At 49.2% G+C, this 25,215-nt stretch overlaps 7 protein-coding genes across 7 annotated transcripts; 4 read left to right on the forward strand and 3 right to left on the reverse strand.

Annotated features, from left to right (window-relative positions):
* Positions 1-3,975: 3,975 nt before the first annotated feature.
* On the reverse strand, positions 3,976-6,403 carry FPRO_03137 (uncharacterized protein; the record flags this gene model as incomplete). The annotated part of the gene is made up of 3 exons (XM_031226684.1): positions 3,976-5,290; positions 5,398-5,463; positions 5,508-6,403. 3 exons carry the CDS (start codon positions 6,401-6,403, stop codon positions 3,976-3,978), a joined length of 2,277 nt encoding a protein of 758 aa, XP_031077196.1.
* Positions 6,404-7,123: 720 nt separating this feature from the next.
* FPRO_03136 (uncharacterized protein) lies at positions 7,124-8,434 on the reverse strand (the record flags this gene model as incomplete). The annotated part of the gene is made up of 2 exons (XM_031226685.1): positions 7,124-7,607; positions 7,659-8,434. 2 exons carry the CDS (start codon positions 8,432-8,434, stop codon positions 7,124-7,126), a joined length of 1,260 nt encoding a protein of 419 aa, XP_031077197.1.
* An 843-nt stretch (positions 8,435-9,277) lies between these two features.
* FPRO_03135 (uncharacterized protein) lies at positions 9,278-10,025 on the forward strand (the record flags this gene model as incomplete). Its single annotated transcript, XM_031226686.1, has 2 exons — positions 9,278-9,526; positions 9,576-10,025. 2 exons carry the CDS (start codon positions 9,278-9,280, stop codon positions 10,023-10,025), a joined length of 699 nt encoding a protein of 232 aa, XP_031077198.1.
* Positions 10,026-10,083: 58 nt separating this feature from the next.
* FPRO_03134 (uncharacterized protein) lies at positions 10,084-11,343 on the reverse strand (the record flags this gene model as incomplete). The annotated part of the gene is made up of 1 exon (XM_031226687.1): positions 10,084-11,343. The coding sequence occupies one exon, from the start codon at positions 11,341-11,343 to the stop codon at positions 10,084-10,086; it is 1,260 nt and encodes a 419-aa protein (XP_031077199.1).
* Positions 11,344-11,995: 652 nt separating this feature from the next.
* Positions 11,996-14,373, forward strand: FPRO_03133 (uncharacterized protein; the record flags this gene model as incomplete). The annotated part of the gene is made up of 2 exons (XM_031226688.1): positions 11,996-12,005; positions 12,071-14,373. 2 exons carry the CDS (start codon positions 11,996-11,998, stop codon positions 14,371-14,373), a joined length of 2,313 nt encoding a protein of 770 aa, XP_031077200.1.
* Positions 14,374-16,499: 2,126 nt separating this feature from the next.
* Positions 16,500-17,609, forward strand: FPRO_03132 (uncharacterized protein; the record flags this gene model as incomplete). Its single annotated transcript, XM_031226689.1, has 1 exon — positions 16,500-17,609. The coding sequence occupies one exon, from the start codon at positions 16,500-16,502 to the stop codon at positions 17,607-17,609; it is 1,110 nt and encodes a 369-aa protein (XP_031077201.1).
* Positions 17,610-22,102: 4,493 nt separating this feature from the next.
* On the forward strand, positions 22,103-23,872 carry FPRO_03131 (uncharacterized protein; the record flags this gene model as incomplete). Its single annotated transcript, XM_031226690.1, has 2 exons — positions 22,103-22,269; positions 22,321-23,872. The coding sequence occupies 2 exons, from the start codon at positions 22,103-22,105 to the stop codon at positions 23,870-23,872; spliced, it is 1,719 nt and encodes a 572-aa protein (XP_031077202.1).
* Between the last annotated feature and the right edge of the window lie 1,343 nt (positions 23,873-25,215).

Below are 25,215 nucleotides of genomic sequence, written 5' to 3' on the forward strand. Positions count from 1 at the left end.
GCTCTCGCACTCGCGCATGATGATCCCGGCTTGGCAACGTCTAGAAGCTCTGGGGAGAGCCAAGACTCTAGCATCTATCGGCCTGTAGCGTTCCTGGAATGCCCTATCCTGAGTCGTCAATGGCACGACTTGGCGCCAAGCCCACACGCTTTTTTGAAACAGTTTTTTACATAGGGAGATGCACGAATTACAGTGATTGGTGGTCAAACATCGACTAAGTCGATATTTCCAGGGAGGGTTTCATAGCATGTTTAACGCCGTGATGCTTGAATGTTTTCTTTTGTACGAACAGACAAATGACGCCTCACGAGTCACTACACATCGTGGCTGGTAGCGAGATGAGCAAGAACAATAGCTTGAATGAGCCCCAGTTCAACGTAAATGCCGGAAAATCCTAGGCATACTACACGCTGGTATGGGCGAGACAGCGGTCGACGTGACGACGCGATACTATTCTTACTAGCCGTGGGTCCTGTCTTGGACCAGTTTTCGCCCCCTATTAAGAGCCCAGGCATGAATATGTATGTCACTGCGGCTAATCCATGAAGTCGTGCTTGAACCCGCAGTCTTTTCACAGTCAAAACATATCTTCTTAATCAAGCAACTTCCCTGGTGAGACGGACCTACGGCTGAGAGAGGATATGGGAATCGAGTCCGGGTCGGACTTCATAAGTCCTATAGGCAATTTCCCTGTAAATTGGATCCTCTTTACCCTTGTCTCATTACTTACGGACTCTTGCGTAGTCACACGGCTGATGAGCTTATTTGCTTAGATTGCTCAACCGTGCATTCCGGCTTAGAGCAGAGCCACATATTCTCAGCAACTTGAGGATTCTGACGACATGCCATGGGAGCGTTAGTTTTTCTGATCACCGCAATAGCTTGACCAGGAGTGTGGCTCATAGCCCTCTCAATGTTGAGAAACAATAGTCCTCCTCAAAGTCGTACTGTACCGGGGGATGTTTAGTCTGTTACACTAGGATTAGAGCTCGGATTTAATCCTGTCCAAGTAACGTTAAATCGAGAAGCGGTAAACCCCATAACGCTATTTACCAACCTTCCAATCGTAACGTTCTTGAGACCCCACTACTCGGGTCAAGCTTCGTTTTCTGATTTGGAGCCTTGTCGTTGGGGAGAGAAGCGAGATTGTCCGGGCAAGCAACCTTGATAATATGAAATGAGCCAACTGCGTCTCCTCGATGACAACCCGTCACACTTGGAGAAACACATTTATCTCGAAAAACCTTGATTTCTCTGGCCGGGGAGATCAAGGCATTGACATCTTTGACATGTCAGGCTTGGCATTACTATGCCAAAAGAGACCTCTCGTATCTCCTTTTTATGCCCGTCGCGTGTCACATGCCGATCATGCACAAATGGAGGTTTTGATCCCTTAAACACGGGGCTTGGCATGGTCGAGACTACTCTTTTCGCCAAGTTTGGAACAATTATTGGAGACCGGCCCATCATACAAACTTTTGATAGGAACTCTCGACTCTGTAATGCTATACGGGCAGTCGGAGGCCTTCTTACCTACTTACCTATGCGCCTATGATGAAAACTTGAATGTGGCGGGTGCCACTGCACAGCCACATATCTAACCAATGGCCAGGCTGTTGGGGCTTGTGTCCAGGTTGAATAGAGCAGATCGAAATACTCAAGATGAGTGCAAAATGAGTCATGAAGCATCGCTACTGCCGCTGAAATCTTTCTTTGCCAGGAATCATCTCAAAGACAATGTTTTACCTCCAATTCAACGATGATCAATTGTCGTTGAAAAAGAGTTGTTCACGTCTCATTTGGGAAACGAATCTTGAATTGCTCAGCCAATCATCTTACACTTTAGATCTTTGCCCAGAAATCTTCCATCTGGCAGCTGATGCAGCAAGGGTCTAGCCAAGCCGAGCCAAGCCAAGCCAAGCTGAGCCGAGTTTAAATCCTGGGCTCCGTTCAAGTGTTAGTCAACAGGTGAAGTAGGTACGGAGTATATCGTAACCACAAAAATGAATGGCTCTCATTACGTTGGGTGACATTACTCAGCCTCTATCGGCTAATTCCAATAAGAGCCACTGTTTGCGAACACGCGAGGCAGGTACAAAAGTATAGTGCGGTCTGCCGGTATCTTCCTTGCCTTCTTACTTTCGGCCTGGCGTACGCCGTGACTTTACTCTTGGTGAAATGACTCGGCCGGTTAACCACTCAGTAGTGCCTATGGCTTCGCTACCTGACTAGGTACTAAGTTGGCCGAATACTATTGTATGTGCCTGGCAAGCAAACCGGCGGCTTAACCCCAACAACTACCTTCCTGCTGCTATCACACGTATGTCCCAGGAGGCAGTGCTTGCTACATCACATGTGATGTAGTTTCCTTAACTAATTGTATCACAAAGTCTGTTTGTAAATCCGCAAAAGTTGTCCGGCTTGACTACCTGACTACAAATTGAGCCCAAGATTTAGCTTCACCTAAGCCACATTCAACGAGAACTCGTGGCCAGTTTCAAGGTTCGGGTGCGTCACTACGACTCATGTAACTTACAGCCCAGCTCAGCTTACCATGGGAAATCAAAGCTTTGTGATTGACTACTATATTGGAGGAATGTGCAAAATGTGTTTCAATATGTATATTAGGTGGCGACAATACATATACATTCCGCCTCCTGCACCAGGATGTTGAACCATGGGATGTGCGAAGCATTTTTTATGAGGATACAGAATGTATTGGATGATTACCATATCCATTCCGCTAACACGTATTCGTCTTTGAAGTAATGAGGCAGAATTAAGCCCAGCTTAGCCAGCCTAGCCCGGGATTTACTAGCCATTATGAAACTGCAAGAGAAAACGGCATACTGGAAAGCTTCGAGAACGCCTGGAGAATATCCCATAAACCCCGTTAACTACGAGGCCGATTTCATATGAATAGCAGGGTGAAGAACACTGCCATGAGTTGCCACATCCCGAGCCTGACGCAAACAACCTACGTTGGAAGCCTAAAATCCGGGAGACCATGAAATTGCCTGATGAGACTAATCTCCAGTCTGCGCCAAAGGATCAAGTGTATGTAATATGACACTATCAGAATATACCGTACAAATCTTGCCAAGGTCCTGGCAAGATCCGGTTTCCCAGCGGTTGCACGGAGTACGACGGTCCTTGTTTGTTATATCTCGCGATTCAATCTCACGTAAGTAGATTTACGCCCTAGCAAACAACAAAAAAAAACCCTGACGTATCTTACATGATACTCCCTGTAGTGAAACTCACAATTACAAAACCCATGCGATCCGGAACATAGCATCAGGTTTCATTTCGTGGGGGAACCCTTTTTCAGTTGCATCATCACATCCTTCACTACTATCATAGCACAGCCTCCTTGTCAACTAAAAATTCCATGCTTTACTACGGCACAGCAAAATCCAACTTCCTTATTGATGAATTTCCACAATTTTGACTCTCATGAATTGAAGATTTACGAAGAGACGTATGCTAAGAGAAAAATGGCTCTTGGGGGAATCCTGCTTTCAACTCCACCGCTTCGTGGCTGTGTATTTCCAAGCACCAATCAACTTGGTCCGTTTCTCCTCTTTGGACGACACTTTTCCATATGATAGACCTTTAACCACCATTAAGTTACGGTGAGACATGGTACATGTGCTATCTGGCCCTGTCTAGCCTGGCATTTTGCGGATTGTGCAATAACGGAATCTTGGTGTTCCGACATTGAGCAGTCCCCGATGTCAAGATGTTGATCTACCATTGCGAAGGGCTATGTTACGCACATCTAGACCATGGTTAGGACCAGTCGGTTCATATCAGTGCTACTTGAATTTCACAGGAGTAACCTGATGGTACGATAAGTGCAACAAGTGCAAGGTGTGGATGTAAAACAAAGAACTTTTGAACTCCCTGAGTAGCAGGTGTTGACGACTAAATCTACCGCACTTTTCGCGACTCTATCTCCATCGACTGTATGCCTTATCGCCGCCCCAAATCCACCTTACGGACAGGGACCATGTCCTCGGCACCCTCTTGGTCCTTGATCGAATGCTCAACTCCAAAGAAGGGTGCAACTCCATGTCTCAATACGCCCTTCCAAAACCCAGACACAATCTCCTTCAAGTCGCCTCCAGTCTGCTTAAAGTCGGGGAACGCATTAATCTCAAGCAGCCACGCAGTTCCTTGGGCATCCACAAGGAAATCTAGGCCATATACTTCGAAGGCATTGGGCAGCGCCTGGAAGTGGATAGGCATAGCCTTTGCTGCAGCCTCGAAGATCTCCCCAGTTACCTCGCAAATCTGGTGGAATATATCATCGAGCATATCGCCAGGCAAGGGCAAGTCCCAGAAACGGCGCACGGCGTTTTCATTTGGTGAGTCTTGAAGGCATGTGTTTGTAAGGAAAGACTCGATATCCTCTGGTGCATCTGCCGGCGCAGCATAGGGCTTTCCAGCAAAGAGGGCCAGCATGTGCTTGTAAACCCAGACATCGAGGCTTCCTGTGCACATCACGTAGGTGCGAATGTGGAACTTCCGCTTCTCGTCGTCGACAAGAAGGGGCGGGTGAATATATGGCTGCGCAACAAAGTGTCGCAGATGCGAGGTCATAATGTTGTCGCCGTCGTCATCCTGCCCAGCAATATCCTCCTCTTCATCATCAGTGTCAGGCTGGTCCTCCTCCCAGATGTCAAATATGTTCTGAAGCTCATCCATGGAGCTGAAGAGTCGAATACCTTGGCCACGATCACTCATTCCTGGCTTCAGGATCCACCACTCCTTATCCTTGGGATTCGACTGTTGTTCGTTGCGTTCCATACTCTCTCGGAGGTCAAAAGCTTCCACTAGAGCATCGTCTAGAAACTCGGCAAAGTCAACTTCGAATGCTTCGCTGCGCTTGACGTGAGACCCCAAGGCAGACTCGGGGTGCTTTGCGACCCAGTGATCGACAGTAGTGGACAGAAAGTGTTTTCGGATCAGAGCCTTTCGAATCATATAGCTGTTGATAAGAGTCGTACGCTCATGGCTGGCAGCATACTCGAAGTCAATGGCCTCGTACGCCACTATCTGTAAGATGTTTCCTTCTGGGGGGACAATCTTCGCAAGAGCTGGCTCATCAGACTCCGATACTTCAGTGGTCACATTGAATATGCCTTCGGGGAACAGTGTGTTGAGGGCGGAGAGAATGAGTGGTTGTACGTAAGAGTCTTCGTAGGAGATGACAGCTTGAATCGCGGGGCTCTTTTGCCTCAATGCCACCTCTTGCTTGATTTGGCTTGCCTCTGAACCTGGGTCCCTTTATCAATAGTAAGAATATGTCTATTGGCGGTCTTGGTAGAATACAGGCACTGTGCTTCTCTCCTATTTCTGCCCACCACATATCGTTCAATCGAGGACACTTACAGTTTGAGCTCCTGCTGGTTCCATTCTCCAGGACCATGCATGAAGTTTGCCTTGAGAGGTGTGATGCTAAAATAGTCAGTGATGGAATCTTCTCGTTGTAGACAACATACCTCGTCAATCCCTCCTTCACAGTCCATCCGTCGTTGCCCGGGCCTGACTCCTCCACACTCTTGTAAACATCAGTGAACTTTGGCGCCCACTTGAAGTGCTTATGGGTATGCCCTTTTCGTGAGCTAGGTCGGGCGGCATCATCGACTTCACCTCCGACACCCTCACGTATTCTCTCCTCCTCTTCGTTCTCGTCTCCTGCCTCACCTTCGATCTCCTGGAAGCACCCGCCTTCTCTCCAGTAGTTCTGCAGAACGTTGGTCCATATAGCTTTGTTATTCTCCAGTCCCTCTACCAAGGGCACGTTAACGCTATAGAGGTCTGCACTGCCGTCTGTGGGCCATTGATTGTAAAGTGTTTCGATGACCTTGACGCTGCGCCGGCAAGCTGCCTCGATGATAACTGGATCATGGTTCCGAGTAAAGAAGGCAAAGCTCAGCGCAATGGATTTCTTCTGGCAAACAGCGGCCTCTAGAGCAGCACCCAGCGTCCCCGAGCTAAGGGCAAAGACTGCTGTGGTGTTTCTGCCGTAGTTGGGCCCACTAACAACAAGGTCGATAGGGCCTCGATCTTGGAAAAAGTGATGAAGGCCAATCTGAACGCAAGAAGCCGGCGTTCCATCAATCAAAATCCATTCCTCAACATCTCCTGAGGGGGAGGGTCGATGATGAGTAGTGCCAGGAGAGTCCTCACCGTGGATAACCTTTGAAGGGCGGTAGTACAGAGGCTTGAGAGTCTGCCCAATCATATGTGCCTTTCCGATCCAAGATCTCTGTGTATGGGGCAAGCAGACTGAGACGGTGTGGCCGGCCTGCTGGAGCTGTTGAATGAGACAGTGAACGTAGGGAGAGGAGTGTGGTGATGGCGGCCCATCGTCATTTGTGACGAGGATATGCATCTTGACGTATAGAGACGGTGTCACAGGGTCCTTACAATCTGGCCTAGTAGTTAGTATTTCCCTTCTCTAAAGGATATGTAGGGAAGAGAGAAGGGACTCACGAAATTGCAATGCCCATGAGATACATAGAGTATTTGATGAAATCAATGTCAGGGCGAAATCGCAATGAGGGGCACGTGGGGCAGGTATGCAGAGTCGGGGAGAGCGCTAATCACGTCAGTACGTCACAGAACGACTTCCAATTGGGCTTAATGTTCACAGGTGCAGGTGTCAGAGGGGACTCATGTAATTATCATGAACTTGTCTTTTCCTTTAGTCGACTACATCATGAAAAAAAAATTCTACCTAAAAACCGGGGCTCACAGAATCGAATACTTCCAGAGGGAAAACCCTTAGCGAACAGACCAGCCGTACCGAACCTTATCAAATATAATAAACCGAAACAGACTTGGCCTTCCATCCTCTCTTCCTCTTTCGAGGGCAGGTATCAACAATAAACGCTGTCTCTTAATGCAATACATGCCGTCGATCCTGTCGGCCTATCAATCCTATTAACGCGCCAATACCGTCCAACGCCAAAACCGTTCCGAAATTCCTTTGAAAGGCAATAAGTAGGATTAAACCGTATGCAGAATTATTGAATTTCGTGGGGCAGCCACTTGACTGAGACGTGACACCGCATTACAAAGTATATGCGACGCTACACGGTGAGAGATTTCCTTAGATGCGGGTACGCTTCGACTCCCTAATGTCGATGCTTTCTGCGGAGCGTTTGCGCGATGGTGATTTAACGACACCTTCCTTGGTTCGTCGCCAAGAATCGAACGGGCTTCGCTTTCCAGGCGGTTTGACAGGAGTACCTTCGTCAGGCAATTTGTTGGCGGATCGAGTGACTCGTCGAGTAGACGGCGGTGAGGCGGGAGCAAACCTGGGTGCTTCAGGAGTGCGAGCGCGTTCTGGCTTAGACGCAGATGGAGTTTCTGGGACATGTAGTTCCTCGTCATTCTCCTCGACGTCAGTCACAGCCTCCTCTTCCTCAATCTGCTCATCCGTCCTATCGTTGTGGAACAAAAGACGAGGTTTAATAGAACTTCGAGTCAATGGGCGGTTGAGATGAGCCTCAGGGTCCTCTTCCGCGGCTTGACGCTCATCCCAATCATCCATCTCTTGCTCCGACCACTTGCGAAAGAATCTCTTTCCTCGGCTGTTCGAATTAGCATTTGCATATTAAATAATTGGGTCAAACAACACTTACAATGTGTACACCATGCCATCCTTGCGATCCGCAAGATCATCGACAGTCTTGATGCCTTCTCCGGGAACCTTGACCTTGCGCTTGTCGTGACGTTTAGTAGTCTCAGGTCGCGGTGCATCGCTGAAGAATGGGTTTTCCGATGTAAGGAACGGATTCTCTTGGCTCTCATCACGAACAGGTACTCGATCCCGGGTATCGGTGAAGATCTCAATAGGCTCCTCAACCTCTTCTACGGTAAAGCTCTCCATCGAGATGCCGGTGTACTTCTTGGAAGCCCGTTTCCTGGGTGTCAAAGTCGCTTCATCGGCATCAGAACTGAAAAGGTTGCGGGCGACTGATTTGATGTGTGCAGCTTTCTTTTCCGTGGGTGGCTTTTGAGGGGTCTTTGATGGTGTAGGAAGCATGCCAGCGGCTCCAGCAACGGAAGAGGTAGATCGCTCATGAATGCGACGGCTCGCACCATCACGAGAAGTTTCCGCCTGCATATTTTCTGTTGCGCGGCGAACGAAATCAGTAGCAGGCATGCGCTTCTTATGCGGCAAAGGAGAAGCGATGGCAGCGCTTAAATGCTTGCTTGACTTTTTGGCAGTATGCGGTGATTGAATTTGACGATGTGATGCGTCGGGCGATGGAGACCTTGTTTGTCGTGATGAGATTCGTGCAGATTTGCGAGGGGTAAAAGGCTCCCAGTTGTCCTGGTATCCGAGACGAGGAGTTGGCGGAGTGCGGATGCGGGTGGGCGGTGGAGGAGTGGTAGAGCCGTGATGGTCGGCCATTTTGAAGGGCAGTGAGAGGCAGTGGCAGTTAGTGTTGACTATTGATTAAAACGGTCGAGGGGTGTTGCTGGAATATTAAGCTTATCCTTCAAAGGATATAAACGACTTAATACTAGAAATTTGGTCTTGATGGCTGCCAGGTCTACCCGATAGGATTGCTTCGAATTGGCCTCGTTGACTGACGTGATAAACAGCGCAGTTGATTTGGGAAAATAGAGTGGCCGTCTTGAAAGAGGATATATAGTCTTTGGGTATAGCAAAAGAAGAGCTCAATGATGGAGGTCGCTTGCTAATTGATGATAATGGCAGATTTAGAGATGTAAGTTTGTAGGGTAAGATGTTTACATTTGAATAGGAAGAAGAATCAAGATGAGAGAAGTGGCTGGGACAAAACTACCCTGGAGCGTGCACCAGCCTCCCAGCCTCCCTATTCTCTGGTTGTGCGACCAGGTTTTACCCACTAAAAGATAGGTCCACTTGCAACCTAACCGCGTCCGTCGTGTCAGCAACCCCTCCTGACGCGTCCGTTACGCGACAGATTACGGCCAATCAATATGCAGCCATGAGCTATGAGTTTAAATCAATGGTGGGAACAATAGCGGTGCCCCTCATGAATTAAACAAAAGCTGCCATTCCACAGCAACCCATGACAATTAATTCAGCAAGCGCATATTGACCCTAGGTACGCCATAGCGTCTTGTGCATGATATTTGAAACGTGGACGTCTCGAAACACACGACCTCACTGCGACCACCGGCGCTTCCAACATAGTCGGTCACTGATACTATTCTCAACAAGCCGGGCCTGCTTCTACTATATCGGAAGCCATAGCTGTCTGCCATAATGGCTGACGATACAACCGAATATACAGAATCCAACATCTGGGAGTCTCCCGGGAATGATGATGGCCCACCGACCTCTCGACCCAGAACTCCTAGAACTCCCAAAACCCCCAAAACGCCTACACAAGGGCGCCCAGAGCCCATCGACCATGAGGCCGCACTGCGCAAAGAGCTTGAAGGTGTCCGGAGCATAAACGAGTCCATTGAGGGTGTCATCTCAACCCTGGAACGTGCAGGGGGTAATATGAACGTATGTTCCCTATTGCATCATCAAGTGTGTACATACTAACCACCTACAGACTGTATTGAGCACAGTGAATAATGCTTCTGTTCTTCTCAACACCTGGACACGGATTCTATCCCAAACCGAGCATAACCAGCGACTAATTCTGAACCCTGCGTGGAAAGGCGCAACAGAGGATATTGCTGAACAAGAGGCTGAAGCCATTCAGAAACAGCTGGCCGCTGAACGAAGGGCAGCTGAGGAGGAACAAAGGCGCGAGGAGTTGCGACAGCGCCGGGAAGAAGAAGAGGAGAGACGAAGACTGGCCGCGACTGCACCTGCACGAGGAACCAGAGGAACTAGAGGGTTCAGGGGTACCACGAGAGCTCGAGGCCGAGCCGCCACCACGAGGAGTGTTAGCTCAAGCTATACATCCGAAAGCACTACGTCGAGCATACCGAGCACTCGCGGTACTTCAAACATTGGTCGAGGGTTCGGTGCGCGCCGAGCGAGGGGGACCAGATAAGCCAGACCAGGCTCATATCACGTTTTAATGACATATACCCAATAGAGATTTATTATTGTTACTTCTTCTTGAAAAAGTCACTCATCTTTTTCATGCCCTTGGTGTTGACTTTCTTGAGATCCCGAACTCCCCTGCTCTCAAGCGATTTCTTTTTCTTTTCCTCCTCCATCTTTCTCTTCTTGACAAAAGCCTCGTCCTCTTCCTCGTCCAAGCCACGCTTGCGAGAGTAGTCGATAGAATGAGCAGCCATGGCTTCAGCGCGCAATTTGCTAAGCTTAGCCAGGTACTCATCCAGAGGCGAGAAGTCTACAATAGCCTCCCTTTTCAGCATGTCCTCTAGTTGAACTGCAAGAGATGAGGCAATGTAGCATGAGCAAATGAAATTAAAAGCAATTCGTAATCTCTGAAGAATTATTATCTCAGGAGATGCCTCAATGGCACTGACAATATTTTCCGTTGTTGTCTCTGCAGTAAAAGATGTGGCTGCGGTAGAGGTTTCAGATACTTCTGTTTCTGTCGTTGCGGTAGTCGATTGGGAATCAGCAGATTCAGGATTAGATGCCTGATATTCTGTTCTTGTTGTTGTTGTAGTAATCTCTGTTGTTTCTCGCTTCTGTACGAGTATAGGTGCTTCCAGAGCCTTCTTCACGAACTTCTCCTCCATGCTTGGAGCCAGTCCGCCCTCGCGCATTCTCTTTGCTTTTTCTAGGACAACCTTGAAGAGCTTACTCTCATTTATGCGGAACATGTTCTCATCTCCTGCTTCAACAGTATCGCAAACCTCGGCCATTCGGCTCTCGATGAGCTTCCGTGTCTTGTCGCATCGCACGATTTCAGATAGGTGGGATGACCTTTGGGGTAGCTTGTCAAAGTAGTCATCACTGGAAAGAAACAGCCGCTTTCCTTCTGAGCTCTTTGACTGGGTTTCCGTCAATGCTGGGAGAACCAAAAATAGGGGGTCGATTGAAGTCGCTAGGAAGAGATCCTGGCCCATGGATACTCCAGTCTTCCCAACGCTATCCGTAGACGAGTCTGATGAAGTCTCGATCAGCCAACTTCGAGGGGTCGTGTTTGGTATCGCAACTTTGGTGAATTCGTATATGCCTGTCTCTGGGCACACGAGGTATCTTGCTGGTCGACCATGTCTAGGATTGGGAAGAGTGACGATGCGTGCTTCGGGGGTCGCTTTTGAGGGGAGTATGAAGATTCTCGAGGGGTTCTCTGCCCGAGACGATAGACTGAACTTGGATGAAGTAGATTTAGGTTCTGAGGCTTTCGTATCAGCTGTAGAAGCTTTGGTTGATCTTGTCCTTGCCATTGTATGAAGGATAGTTAAGAAGGAATATGAATATGCGCAAAGCTTCTCGTGAGTAGAATCCAAAGAAGAAAATGTAACAAGACAGATGCGTTGATGCTCTCCAAATATACCTAGTTATGTGGTCTGGTAGAAAAGCTAAAAGGAAATGATGCTCGTGCTACAGTCAATGTAAGTGTGAATTAAACACGCTGAGACGCGTTTGTACGCGACGGTTGCAGGGGCTACAAATGAGAGACTACTACTCCGTAACGTTACCGTATTTAGGTTAGTGGATATTCAAGTATAGTGGCCGCGCCAAGACCAACCTAGCCAGCGCAAAGAGCAAAGAGCTTTGCGCCCGCCCAGTCAGTATTGGTTGACGACGCATTGGGTGTGGATGTCTTCTTCAACTGCTCGCTGAAGCAAGCATTCCCTGCATCAACAACTAAAAAATTCGTATCTTCAACATCTTACCCTCACCAACGACTCTCGACCGATCCAGCTGAATGGCTGCCGCCCTCCCAAGGCTATACCTACCGCCCTAATCGATTGGGAATATGCTCTATGCTATAGGACGAACGCTTACATCCAAACCCTTCTAAGTGGCTACATACCGACGGGACTGGTTTCTGGGCCACCCGCTTGAAATTTACTTCCTGTCCCAGGTATCGTCATGGCTCCAGGTGAGACCACAATAATTGCCATTGTTTTTTTTTCATGTGACAATTACTGACCCTCCATGCCACAGCTTCTCCAGCAAAACAAGGAACCGAAGCCCAATGGCCCCCAAGATCTCCGCATGAAGCTCTGCTTAGTACGCCGCGTGGACGAGAGCGATACCGACAGATGATGACATCGCCTTCACCTTCACCGTCGAAAAGAGCTCGCAACTTACCATCGATGAATCTTATGGCCGAGATTGAAAACGATGAGGATGATGAAGACGAGGAAACCCTGCAGCTGAAGCTTCAAGAGATCCAGGCGCGGCTGAAGTTGAAAAAACTGAAGGCTGCGAAGTCGAAAAAGTCGGAAGAAAGCGTTGAGCAATTACATACCACGACCTCGGAGCTCGTGATATCAACGCAAGTTCCAAGTCGATCGAGGAGAGCAACCACTCCAACTAGGGAACCACTAGCTCGACAACAAAACCATGTGGAAGTGCCTGCGTCACCCGTCAGGAGGGTTCAAGAGCCATCGGTGCAAACATCGCCAAGTAGAGTGTTGCTGGGTATTGATAAGGGCCTGAAGGCTCGAGACATCTCCTTAAAGCGTGCGCCCAGCTACCGGGATTCGCAAACATCGACTGAAATTGGGCAAACGGGCTATTTGCGAAGATCAAGGTCGAAAACTACAGGGAGCGGCAATTCCTCTTTCTCATCAGAGTCACGCCCAATGAGTTTCAATGAACGGCTTGTTTCCGCGAGGACAGACGAGGCTGCCCGGGCTCAGCGGCAAAAGGACATTCAAAAGCTAAGATCAAATGCGTTCAGTATCAGCCAGGATGAGATGGAACAATATAAGAAGAAGGCTATTGAGATACCCGATGAGCCATTGCAGGCTCCGTCCTTCTCAAGGGAGGAGATTATAGGGACAACAAAACCTGTTGGCTTGCAACGAAGTTACACCGTGCCTAATGTTCAGGCTCCTGAAAAGAGGGCTCCAGTGCCAACTTCTACAGCTTTGGTTAGGCAGAAAAAGACACACCCTGGGGAAGTATCTGAAGAACAAGCGGCTGGTTTTGAGCCATACTCGAGCTTTCACTTGTCCAAGAGAATTTTACCACACGGCGTCCTTGCTCGACACGTTTCCGGCAAGCAAGCATACACAATCAAGGATGTACTGAAAGTTGTTAAAGCACCAGACTTTGCTTTACCGGATGTTGAACAAGACATAGTGGTGTTCGGTATCTTGGCAAAGAAATCAGAGCCTCGCGCACATAAACCAACTCAAAAGAACGGAAAGATTGAGGACAGGGGGAAGTACATGGTCATGACCCTAGTTGATCTAGAATGGGAACTGGACCTTTTTCTCTTCAACTCTGGATTCACAAAATACTGGAAGCTCACAGAAGGGACTGTCATTGCGATACTCAACCCTACTATTATGCCACCCCCACCCGGAAGACATGATACTGGCAAGTTCAGTCTTGTCATCAATTCAGATGATGACTCAATTATTGAGGTTGGCACATCTCGTGATCTCGGAGGTTGTCAATCAGTCAAGAAGGATGGAGATTTATGTGGCGTTTGGATCAATAAGAAGCGTACTCACCACTGCGAATTCCACTCCAATGAAGCCCTTCGCAAACAGCGTTCGACACGAATGGAAGTAAATGGAAGCAGTTTCGGCGCCAGGAAGAATAACTCTAGAGAACTTATTAGCTGGGGCGCCGAGAAGAAAAAGGAGGCATCCAAGAAATATGACTGGGAAACAAAGACGCATTGGTTCGCTTCACGTTCCATGAGCGCAGCAGACCTGATTGATGGGAAGGACAGAACACCGAACGATCGAAAAGAAAGAGCAGAATTCTTGAAAAGAGATCTCGAGGCAAAAGAGAAAGAACGCGAGATAATGAAGAAGCTCGGCCAGGTTGGCAGCGCGGCTGGAAGAGAATATATGCGACAAGCTGGTTCGAGAGCGGCACTACCTGCTGGGGGCAACTCCACCCAACCATCGAGCGCTGCACAAGCGTCAGAGGAAGCTTACAGGCCAGACGCAAAGTCATTGGGCCTGCTGGGGAAAGATTCTGACATTCATCTGAGCCCTGTAAAACGGAAACGCCCAGACAGCTCTCAAGCCAGCTTGCAGGCTGGTTCAGCCATAAGCAACGGCCCAACGGCCTTCGGCTGGGGCAGCAATTTAAAGGATAAGCTTTCAAAGATGAAGGAAGGGGAAAAGCTACGCAAAGATGAACAACCTCCAGTGAGGAAAAAGACTCGCTTTGTGACAGATAAGGGGATCCGTGAAGCCGGCAGGGAGAGTCTAGGTGACGAGCTCCTCGACCGGCGGATCACGCTCGACGATGACGATGACGACTTGGTTATTGTATAAAATATTCACTTCTTTCTCACTTATATGGCGTACTGGTGAGCATGAAGGTATGGTTTTTGGCGTTATTGCAGATCCTTCGGACATGTTGACGAAGGAACGATTTTGGTCAGGGTCACCTCATATCGCTTGAATCAAGGCAGGTCTTATTGATAGAATCAACTTAGATGACACCATATGCTCGCTACGTGTGACCGAGGCTTATGTGCTTGATTCAGTTCGAAGGCAAGACGTCAACAACATGCCATCTTCCAACCCCCAATGTGCCTCGACATTAGCATAGTCTCCCCCACTTGCACGTTTTGCACGCCCTGCGAGGAGAAGCTGTAAGCGATGATGATGTGCGTGGTCGGTGTCCCGGCGGCGTAGTGCATACCTAACATAACTGAGCTGTGTATATTGACCGCTACGAAGTGATGGAGAAGGAAGTATGATCCTCTTCAGCCTTTCCGCTTCGGTGCTTCCCCCGTTGACCAACAGAAGCATTCAGAATGCCTGTACCAACGTGCCTTTCTGCGGTCATCGTTGAGTTTCCGCATTGCGTAGTGAGCATAATGCAACGTCAAGATATCATGAGCTTGGGAAAGTGTGGTCTGTCCCTCTGTCGGCAGTCTTTGACTAGTTGCATGAAAAATGCGAGCAATTATTGTGTCTATAAGGAGACCTATATAGTCCGATTATGAGAAATGAGGCGTTGAAGCTCGTCATATTATTGTTTTCAAGGGATACTACCATGCAATTTTCATAACATTCAGCTAAGTCAACACCAAAGTTAATTTATTAATCCCACTCCCACTATTCCGTTTGTACTTACCAATGGCTGATGTTGCGACGTCAAAACTCTTTATCTCATATACTTTCTAACGACATTCTGGTTTCATTCTAGCCTCTAGACAATACGACTTAATATGTCACTGCAGGGTAAGCAATGGCCCTCGGCTACCAAGTAATATGGTCTCTTAAACACCGACCTAGACACTTACATCCCGTCGTAGCTTGGCGTTTTATGCATATATTTCTTCAGTACCCTGATTCCTAACGAAGGACTAGGTTGGGTTACAATGGCTGAAAGTGTCGGCTGTGACGCAATTGTGAACTCTTTGCGAAGACCTTATGTTGGATAAACTTGTTCTGGAGAACGCCTGACACATCACGGGTCATCAAAGCTGACAGCTGAAATTACATTTGGACCAACGTGCTTTATGGAAAGACATGCCACGATGCCTGGGATGGTTACACAAGCAATTGTTACTGGCGAGTAGTTATATAGTATCGTGATGACTTCTAAGCTGGCAAGACATCCGCTGGTCCGTTAAAGAAGCACTGCAGACTTGAAATCGTTCTACATTTGTTATCTATCAAGTGTAGAAGTATGGTCATATAAATAACAACATTGCTTTTGTTCGCGGTCAATGGCTCGGACTTTGAAGGAGCCATGTTGAAACCGGCTTATTTCAGTCAGATTCGCTGGACTCTTCCTCTTGAATGATACGCTATCGAGGCGCAGTCACCGTGCCATGATCCTTTCATCTCCTTAAACTTTCCGCGACTGTACATAATGTACTGCACACCCTAGAAGCCGTACCAATGGCTCCAATGGAACGTTGACTGGCCTCAAAAGGCTCAAATAAACCCCCACGCTCCAGACTCGTCAAGCGACTCTTAGACCCTAAATCGTAGTCTCGTCGACCCCGGATTTTCTGCAGGAATAACCCCAAGAAGCGACTCCCGTGAGCGCTTCCCCTCATAGCAAGATGCATACGAGCGGAGTATTTATTCGAGTCTACCAATCTTTGAGCTGCCCATTTCTCTGACCGGTTCAATCGTCCTCTCGGAGTCGACGATTTGTATCATTTGACTTGTTTATGGCCCCGCCGTGAAGTAACGAGAAGTTATGAGTGACCAAGTTGCAGGTTCGTAACTGGAGAGCCCTTTGAGCCGCCATATATCTACAGGTGAGTGTTGGAGAATATCGAGACCCAGGAGATGATATAAAAGCCAAGCCTCCTCCGGCTTGGTATCCAAATAAGAGCTTGCAATATTGCCTACCACACTGATAATCATATCCAATACCTTTAACACTGAACCCAGCCAAACTTCAGACAATCCCAATAGTATCAAGCTATATCATGCCTCCTCATAGTGATGCTCCCTCACCAGCAGGGTCCTTCAGCACCCAGCTATACAACCACAGCCAATGGCACTCAAGCAATGGAAATCACAACTCCATGTCTGATTCTTCATCAAGCGCTTCTGCAGACGATCGCTTGGATGACGTGCAGCATATAAGACGCCTTCTAACACCCGGCGTCTATGTTCCAACCATGTGCTTCTTCGATGCAGACACAGAAGACGTCGACACCGCTGCAATTGCCGCTCATGCTGTGCGACTCGCTCATGCTGGTGTAACAGGCCTTGCGACGCAGGGTTCCAATGGAGAGGCCGTTCATCTCTCCCATTCGGAGCGGCAGCTGGTCACCGCCACTACAAGAGCCGCCTTGAATGACGGCGGCTTCTCGCATGTGCCCGTGATCGTGGGATGTGGAAGCCAGAGCACACGCGAGACCGTACAATACTGCCGTGAGGCTTGGGAGGCTGGCGGTGACTATGCGCTCGTCCTACCCCCGTCCTACTATGCCACGTTATTTGCCCCGGCCTCGGAAACCATCCTGGAGTATTTCACAAAAGTTGCAGACAAGTCTCCTATTCCCATCATAATCTACAACTTTCCTGGTGCCGTGGGGGGCATGGATATGTCATCCGACATGATCATCACTCTCGCACGACATCCAAATATTGTAGGCGTGAAGTTGACATGCGGCAACACGGGAAAACTGAACAGGGTAGCCGCAACAACCCGCAAGCTTTCAAAATACAACTCAGAGGCGCCCGGGTTCCTGGTCCTCGCAGGTTCTGCCGACTTTCTGATCCCTTCTCTGGCCGGAGGTGGTCACGGCATCCTGGCAGGCTTGGCCAACATTGCCCCGAGGGCATGCATCAAGACCATGGACCTCTATCTGCAAGGCAATGTTTCCGAAGCACAAAAGATGCAGGAAGTGGTCTCACAGGGCGACTGGACGGCGATCCAGGGCGGTGTGGTTGGTGTCAAGGCTGGACTACAGTCTTGGATGGGTTACGGAGGCTTTGCACGAAGTCCACTGCCGAGGCCAGACACAGAGCAAACAAAGCGGTGGAGAGAAGGTTTCCGGGACCTTGTAATGCTGGAGAGATCACTCTAAGTCCGAGTGTATGTACTCCAAGTCTGAGACGTCGATCATGAAGGACCGGCCACGAGTGTCACACCAAAGCAAAAGAAGTGGAGGATATCTTTCAACTTGACATGGAAGAAGGGAGCTTTGATGGCACGATACACTCTGTATCGTGTCGTATTCTTTCCGTAAGTGAACCGGAGTAAGCAGCAAGAGGTCCTATGATGCCTTCACACAGGGTTCAGAGTGTATATCCCGGGACCTGCATGAGTCGGAAGCTGGAGGGGGCGTGGTAAGCATCGTATTGATGCGATGGGTGGTTCACAAGGCGTGGCATTGTGCGATGACTGCTTTTTAGCGTTGCGCCATAAAAGTGATACTGTATCTGTACATGTTTGCCCCGTTCGATGAGACATTTTGTGGATAAGAGGCATTGTATTGTGTCTGTGAGCATGGCTGACGCGCAAGACTGTCTTGGATTTATCCTCCGTAGTTGTAAGTTCTTTGATGGTGTTTTTCTTCTTTTTGGTTCAGTGTAACAACTACAAGGGTCAACCCTTAATTGCCAAGCTGATCTACAGGAACCCAGAAAGACTCCTTTTGGCAAATGGCGTGACGATCACATCGTGTTTTAGTCCCAGATTGGAAATCGACAATCCCAGGTCAAGTTATCATGAACAAAACACTGTCGACATGTAACCAGACCGTTGAAGTGATCAGCAACTGAATCGGAGGAGCAGAGTTTTCCGTGCATTAGGAACGAGGAGGGGATCTTGATTCATCAAGAGGAGATGCTGTAAGCGAGAGTTGAGCACAACAACCTTGTCGCATAACGAGCTGATCTTTTGCCAAGTCTGTCAAGGGACTAGTAATAGATTATTGAATTTGTTGGCAATGGCATCCATACACTGATTGAAAATAGTAATGGAGATAAATCAGCCGTAAGCATTGGTCTTGCTCGTGCTTGGCAAGTTGGCACATCCATCTCAGATTCAATCGAGACTTGCATGGGTTCCCCTCATTCATCACATCATTAGATTGGATCTTATGAGAGGATGCGACTGTGATGCATGGCTAGCCTACGTCTACCTTCTACCTTACGGTACAGGGTCAGCCGCGAGGTGACTCTAGAGGTTGTGCCGGTAAACTTTCTGAGAATAAGCTAAAAAACAACTTTCAGCTCGATCTCTTCCCTGTGTCGAATACAAACTTCTACCCAGCATGGGAATTGTCCATGGTTGCTTGTAAGAGCCTCCTGTCAATGTCAAGTGATTTATAGACGCTTCAATGGCCTCATCATCTGCCATCAAGCCATTGAGGCTATAGCCACAACACACATCCCCTAAATCTGACAACGGTACCGGCGCCGAATTCGTCGTCCGTTGGGACGCGGGGAGGCACGAGGCAAACGCCTAGTAAACGGTTCAAACTCTGATCTGATCAGCCCAACTTGGCATCAGCATCTCGAGATGCCATATTTGGATATCGAGTTGGGCATCCTACAGCTCTGCTTGGCTGACACCTGTAAGGCTCGTATCAGCAAGTTAATGGATCGAAGCCTCATGCAGGCGGGCTATACCTCATCGGCGGTGTGTAGGTCAACACGAGGTTTTCAAGCTTAACAGCAGGATACAGTCCCAGTCATGAATGCATCGAGTTACATGAGGCGGACGCTTACAGACACATAGAAAATACGGGATTGGCTGCAGCTAAATGCTTGTTGTTTGTCGACGTGGGCTTGTCAGGATATAAGTGGTTGAAGAGAAGATCCATGCATGGAGGCTTACGGCAGAACACCATCTTTTTTTGTTTGTTGCCGTAACTTAAGTATGGGGAAACAGCATTGCCAAGCGAATAGCTATGACTGGAAGAGATGCAATTCCAATCCTACCTACAGTAGCATAATCAATAGTTCTAATTGAAACGGACCCAAGCGAAGCGGAATCACGCGCAGAGGCACGACGAAGCTAGAGGCGAGCTAGAAGCTGGAGGTAGGGAGATTTAATGAATTTAATTCTCCCTTAGTGCAAATTGCCCCTTACTGAGACATGGCTTTTTCGGACAACAGCCCATGGCTCTGGTGAGCGTAAGCCTGATGAGAGACAAAAGGCTGCCGCCTCCGCCCCTTGGCCAGTGCAAGCGACTAGTTACTAGTTCCTTTCAGCCGTCTAGACTATTGCAAGTCTAGGGGCAGGCCATTATGCACGAATCGAGCGGGTGGCTGTTTCATGACTGGGTGGATTTCCCAAGGCTCGCATCTTAGCAGAAGCCGTTTGAGGGAGATTGGGTCTAGCTTAAACGGTGAGGACGAACCACGAGGACCGAGACCGTAATTAACCCGTCATGATGCTAAAAAAAGGCCAAAAGGGCTTTTTCATCAGTGTCTAACAAGTTCAGCAAGACAAGCGGCCTAAACATAGACGTGATGGACTGCCTCAGGTAGACAAACAGACAAACGAGCTGAACTGAGCTGACCTGAAGAAGCAAGAGGGCCTTTTGCAATTGCATCTGATTCAGATCTGATCTGACCAGAGAGATGATTTCTCCGTTTGTTTCCCTAATGGACATGCACACCAGTTTATCATGTATCAGGTTTACCTAACCATACCGTATACGCACCACAGATGAGAGCCTCGTATAACTGAGCCGATTATTTCCTATTGCCTTGCTACACGCTCGTCTCTGTACCGATCGAATCGGCATCTCCGTCTAGATCCGGGGCGTCCAGGTTTGCCTCTCTGTATGTACAGTCCAGGACCACAATCCCTGTCTGCCATCCAGAGAGGATCGAGGAGGATCTGTTTCCCTCAACACCAACGTTGATCATTGTGCTATGGATATTAATAACTGTTCGGAATAATAATCAATAGTGCCTGACGTAGTTTTGACGCATCGTGAGTTGTTCCCGGAAAGCGGCTGATGCCCCTTGTGCCAATCATCAATCCCAAACGCAACTTCAGCTGCACCTGCGATAGGCTGTTATGTCAGAGCGCATCGCGTTGGTGATCCTTTTTTAGTATCTTCCGAACATCATGTCATGACCTGGCCCTCGGTGTGCTCGTGGTGCCGGGTGCCGGCCTGTACCTAGCCTGGGCCTGGGCTGCCGGCGACGAGTAGACTCTGCTAAGTAGGGGCGGCTTCACTCTTGGCATCAATTTAATTTGAGTCCCTGGATGCTACGTTGTCGACAGTTTAGCGATAGGTCTGGAGTCACCCGTGGTTGTTTGTGTGTGGTAGTTGTGGCTACGATTATGGCCTCATTGAGCTGGGCGTCTAGGACTGTCGCCGTTGAGCTCAGCTCTTTCAGGAAATAATTCACATTTGCTCGTGATTCTTCACATCCAATCCTCACAGAATTCATCCGCAGCCGGGACCAATTTAGGCATGCAAGCCATGTTAGAATTTCAGGTACAGGCTCTAAGCGCGCCAGGGGAGTCCATTTGGGCGCTACGCTACATCTTGTCTGAGATTGCAATTTACATTCGGTACCTCGGCATCTCACCTATACAAGGCGTCCGAGCAAAGTACCCCCTAACCACAACAATCCCTTTGTCCTCTGGGTATCATGTCGTGTCGTGTCGTGTCGTGCCGCTGAGCGACAGGCCCTCTACCACCTTTGCCTTAGCCTGGCCCACTCACCAGGCACAAACAACTCCAACTTCCAGCTTCCCTAGCTCCCCTAACCGCTGGAAGAGCCCAGAAGCAGGGCTGTGGTCAATTGTACCACTCGCCTGGGCTGGGCTGGGCTGGGATCTTGTCCCCCCCCTGTTTTCTTCTGGTCTCTTCACAACCATCGAATACGACGTGCCATAGGACAGACAAAGTTTCTTACTATCAGCACTGGATCTCACTGAAGGATTGCCTTTTCTTCTTCTCCTTGTCAATGTCTCGACTAACGTCTAGACATAGTTGACGCGTAGGCAATTTGACAGGCCTAGGAAATCGCCAGGGACACAGACGTTGATCCATTCAATGTGGCGTTACGAGCGAACGAGCTACTAAGCACAGAAAAGACGAGAGAAAAGCAACCATGACCCTGGCTTGTCCATGTGCATGGGTCATATCCCAATTTCACCCACACCTTCCTAGCTCATTCATCGCTCAGTGCTCAGTGCTCCTCTCCTTGCAACTCTCAACTCGTCGCCAGTGGACACATCCTATGGAATATCGATCTTTGCCCTACCTGTGCACCCCCTCCCCCCTTGTCATCTAGGGCCACTATGAGGGGCGTTACGAACCCCTTTGACGATGATTGACAGCTGGGACGGAGGTTCGGATGCGGAGAAGGGATCATGACCTATTCCCAGAGCCATAGCCATCCATAGCCATTGCCATCAGCCCTCTCACACCCCCCGTCTTGTCGCCGTGGTCATGGCTCAGGGTTGACTATATCTCGGACGTTTTCCCACACTCTTAACCACTTCCTTCTCCGATCTTGTCCTTTTTTCTTGAGCAAGCAAAGTCGTACATTGACGCACGACTTCTGTTCGAATACATTCGTTTTATTTTTCAGGACAATCATCATGCTGGGCAAGTTCCTAGTTGCCGCTCTCGCGGTCGTCGGCGGTGTCAACCCCGTCGAGGCTCAGCAGCAGAACATCTTCGTAACTGGTGTCCCCGTCACTGGTGGAGCTGCTGTTCCTGCTCGAAAGAACATCAATGACATGCAGAAGGCTGGCGGCCCCGCCTGGTAAGTCTGTCGTGTGCTTGTTAACATAGCCAATGCTAATCTCAACACCAGGGACCTTTACATGCGAGCCGTCCGCTCCATGTACGATGCTAAGGAGACTGACTGGAAGTCCTACTTCCAGGTCGGTGGTATTCACGGAAAGCCCTTCATTCAGTGGAACGGTGGTGGTGGTCGAAGCGGCAATGGCTGGCCCGGATACTGCCCTCACGGTGAGAGCATCTTCCTGACATGGCATCGTCCCTATGTCTTGCTCTACGAGCAGATCCTCGTCGAGCATGCCAAGCGCCTGGCCAACCTCTACCCCTCCAAGTACCGCAAGCAGTACGTTGATGCAGCCAACAACCTGCGTGCCGCCTACTGGGATTGGGCCCTCGATGGCATTCCCGCTATCCTCACCCAGCAGAATGTCAACGTTAAGGTTCCCAATGGCAGCGGCCTCAAGACCATCAACATGAAGAACCCTCTTTACACCTACAACTTCCCCAAGGACGCCCTCAACAACAAGTACGGATCATGGGACGACGAGCACCGCGTTCGCATCTACCACTGCCCCGCTCCCGATAGCTTCCCTTCAAGTGCCAACAAGCTACTCCGCCAGCGGCCTTACAAGCAATGGGTCTACGATGTCATGACCCGACCTACCACTTTCAACCAGTTCGCTTCCACCGGTGCCAACGGTGCTTCTCTCGAGCAGATCCACAACGCCATTCACTGGGATGCTTCTTGCGCCGGCCAGTTCCTCGCCACCGAGTTCTCTGGCTTCGATCCCATCTTCTGGTTGCACCACGCCAACGTCGATCGTCTCTGGGCTTACTGGCAGGCCATGCACCCTAGCCAGTCCACCTTCACCGGCTCTTACTCTGGTGGTGCCCGTTACTCTACTCCCCAGGGCACCCGCATTACCCCCAGCTCTCCTCTCAACCCCTTCTACCGATCCAGGGGTAACTTCCACACCTCTGACAGTGTTAAGAGCATCAAGGGTTTCGGTTACACCTACGCTGGACTCGAGTACTGGCGAATGTCTGCCAGCCAGCTCTCTAGCTCCGCCCGAACCACCATTAACCGTCTCTATGGCAGCGGTTCTTCCCGCCGTCGTGATGTTGAGGAGCGTGGCCTGATTGAGGAGCGTGCTGGTGCCAACACCACCCGTTATTTTGCCAACGTCCAGCTCGATGTCACCGAGGTTGAGCGACCTGCCCAGGTCAACGTCTACGTCTCCGGAAAGCTCGTTGGTGGTCTTGTCGTTATGCGACAGCCTGCTGAGGGTATCATCCACGGTTCTTTCTCCGCTGACCAGGCTGCCGACGCCCCTCAGCTTCTTGCTGCCTGCTCTCCTACCAAGGTTGCCGATGCCGTCACCAACGGCCTCCAGGTTGAGATTGTCAAGCTCGACGGCTCCAAGATCGACATCAGCACCGTCCCTAGCTTGAAGCTCAGCCTCGACGATGTTGCCTACACTCCCCCTGCCGCTGAGGATGACCTCCCCGTCTACGGTACTCCTCGCACCCAGCCCGCCAAGGCTGTTGCCCTCACCAACGCCAAGGCCCTCAAGGCTGTTGCCGCTTGTGCCAACAAGCTTCCTTCTTTCAACCCTCCTGTCTAAATACCCGGCCATCATCGGCGTTTCATTTTATCATATCTGCCGTTGGCGGGCTAGCATGCTCGACCGCGGCTCATCATAAGGGACCACTAGCAAACCGCACAAATTCTTTTAAGTAATTTTAATCCCTGGCAGACTCGGGGAGTCATGATTGTATTTTTTCGCCAGACTAGGTCTATAGTTGCCATATAGCGGCCCCTTTGTCTTGTACCTCTTGAACCTGTTCCGTATGTGCGATGTGATGTCAAGATGTCTGTTAAACAGACACCCCAACTGGTGTATTAGAAGGTTTGAAGTGCTTTACGCAAGTTAACTCTGTCCGAACTGCATCATTGTGAATCATAATTTGTACCAACTCCTGAGAAAATAGGATCTAGAAGGTCATGTGAAGTGGTACGAGAATTTGCAATAAGATATGCCACTTGTATTCGCTGCCACAGGAAGGCCGATCTGTCAGGGATGTAAGTTGAACTTGGCCTATACGAATCAAAAGTTCACGCCTTTCTACTTCTCATGTGAGAAATTCGGAAAACGGTCAACCAGCTGCTTGACTACTCCTTCGATATGAAGTTATTCCGGGCCCCCTAGCTCAGGTCATGGCATAGTTGCCCAATAATCTTGGAGCGTCAATCCCTCAAACGTCGAGATTGTTGCCCGGACTGGACTCCCGTGTTCTTATCAACCTATTCTCTCGCCGAAGCTCTTCTAGTGTTGTTTTTAATATTGTCATGCCTAAGTAACATCATATACAAAACCAATGTTCTTTGAGAGTGAAGGGGGAAAGCTTGCCGGGCTGACACTCAATATTAAGGACTGGTGATGTTACTGTGATATGTGCTATCAAAGCTTTGTCGAGAACAGTAACCTGTATTCTCATGGAATACAAATAACTGAGATCAACTTCCGATCCCAAAATAACTATATGCCTATAACATCGTGTATCTGGTCGAGATCCGCCCGTCACAAGTTTATGATTGGATTCCTTCCCAGCTCATGAGATCTAAGAACTAGCCCAGAAGGTTTCCATAATTTGAAAATCTTCCAAGATTCGAGTTAGATGCCTTGAGACTCTTGCGTGAAATGTTTGCTGCGTTGCCCTCTCAGGATGAAATCTGATAGGATAAGCTTCAGCAATGGCAAATTCAGATATTTCTATACAGAGCTGAATATCCGCATAGGCTACTTGAAAAGAGAGCGCGAATAAAGCACCTAGTTGCCATGAAGACGAAACTGGACAGGAAAGGACTAGAGAGATATGCCCAAGCTGTGCGAACGGGCTGTCACCCCTGGCTCTAAGCTGCGTGTCCCCTCTGTATTTAGATCAATGGGGTATCGTGTTAGACTCT

The sequence above is a fragment of the Fusarium proliferatum genome (genome assembly GCF_900067095.1).
Source record: "Fusarium proliferatum ET1 genome assembly, contig: FPRO_scaffold002, whole genome shotgun sequence".
NCBI lineage: Eukaryota > Fungi > Ascomycota > Sordariomycetes > Hypocreales > Nectriaceae > Fusarium > Fusarium proliferatum.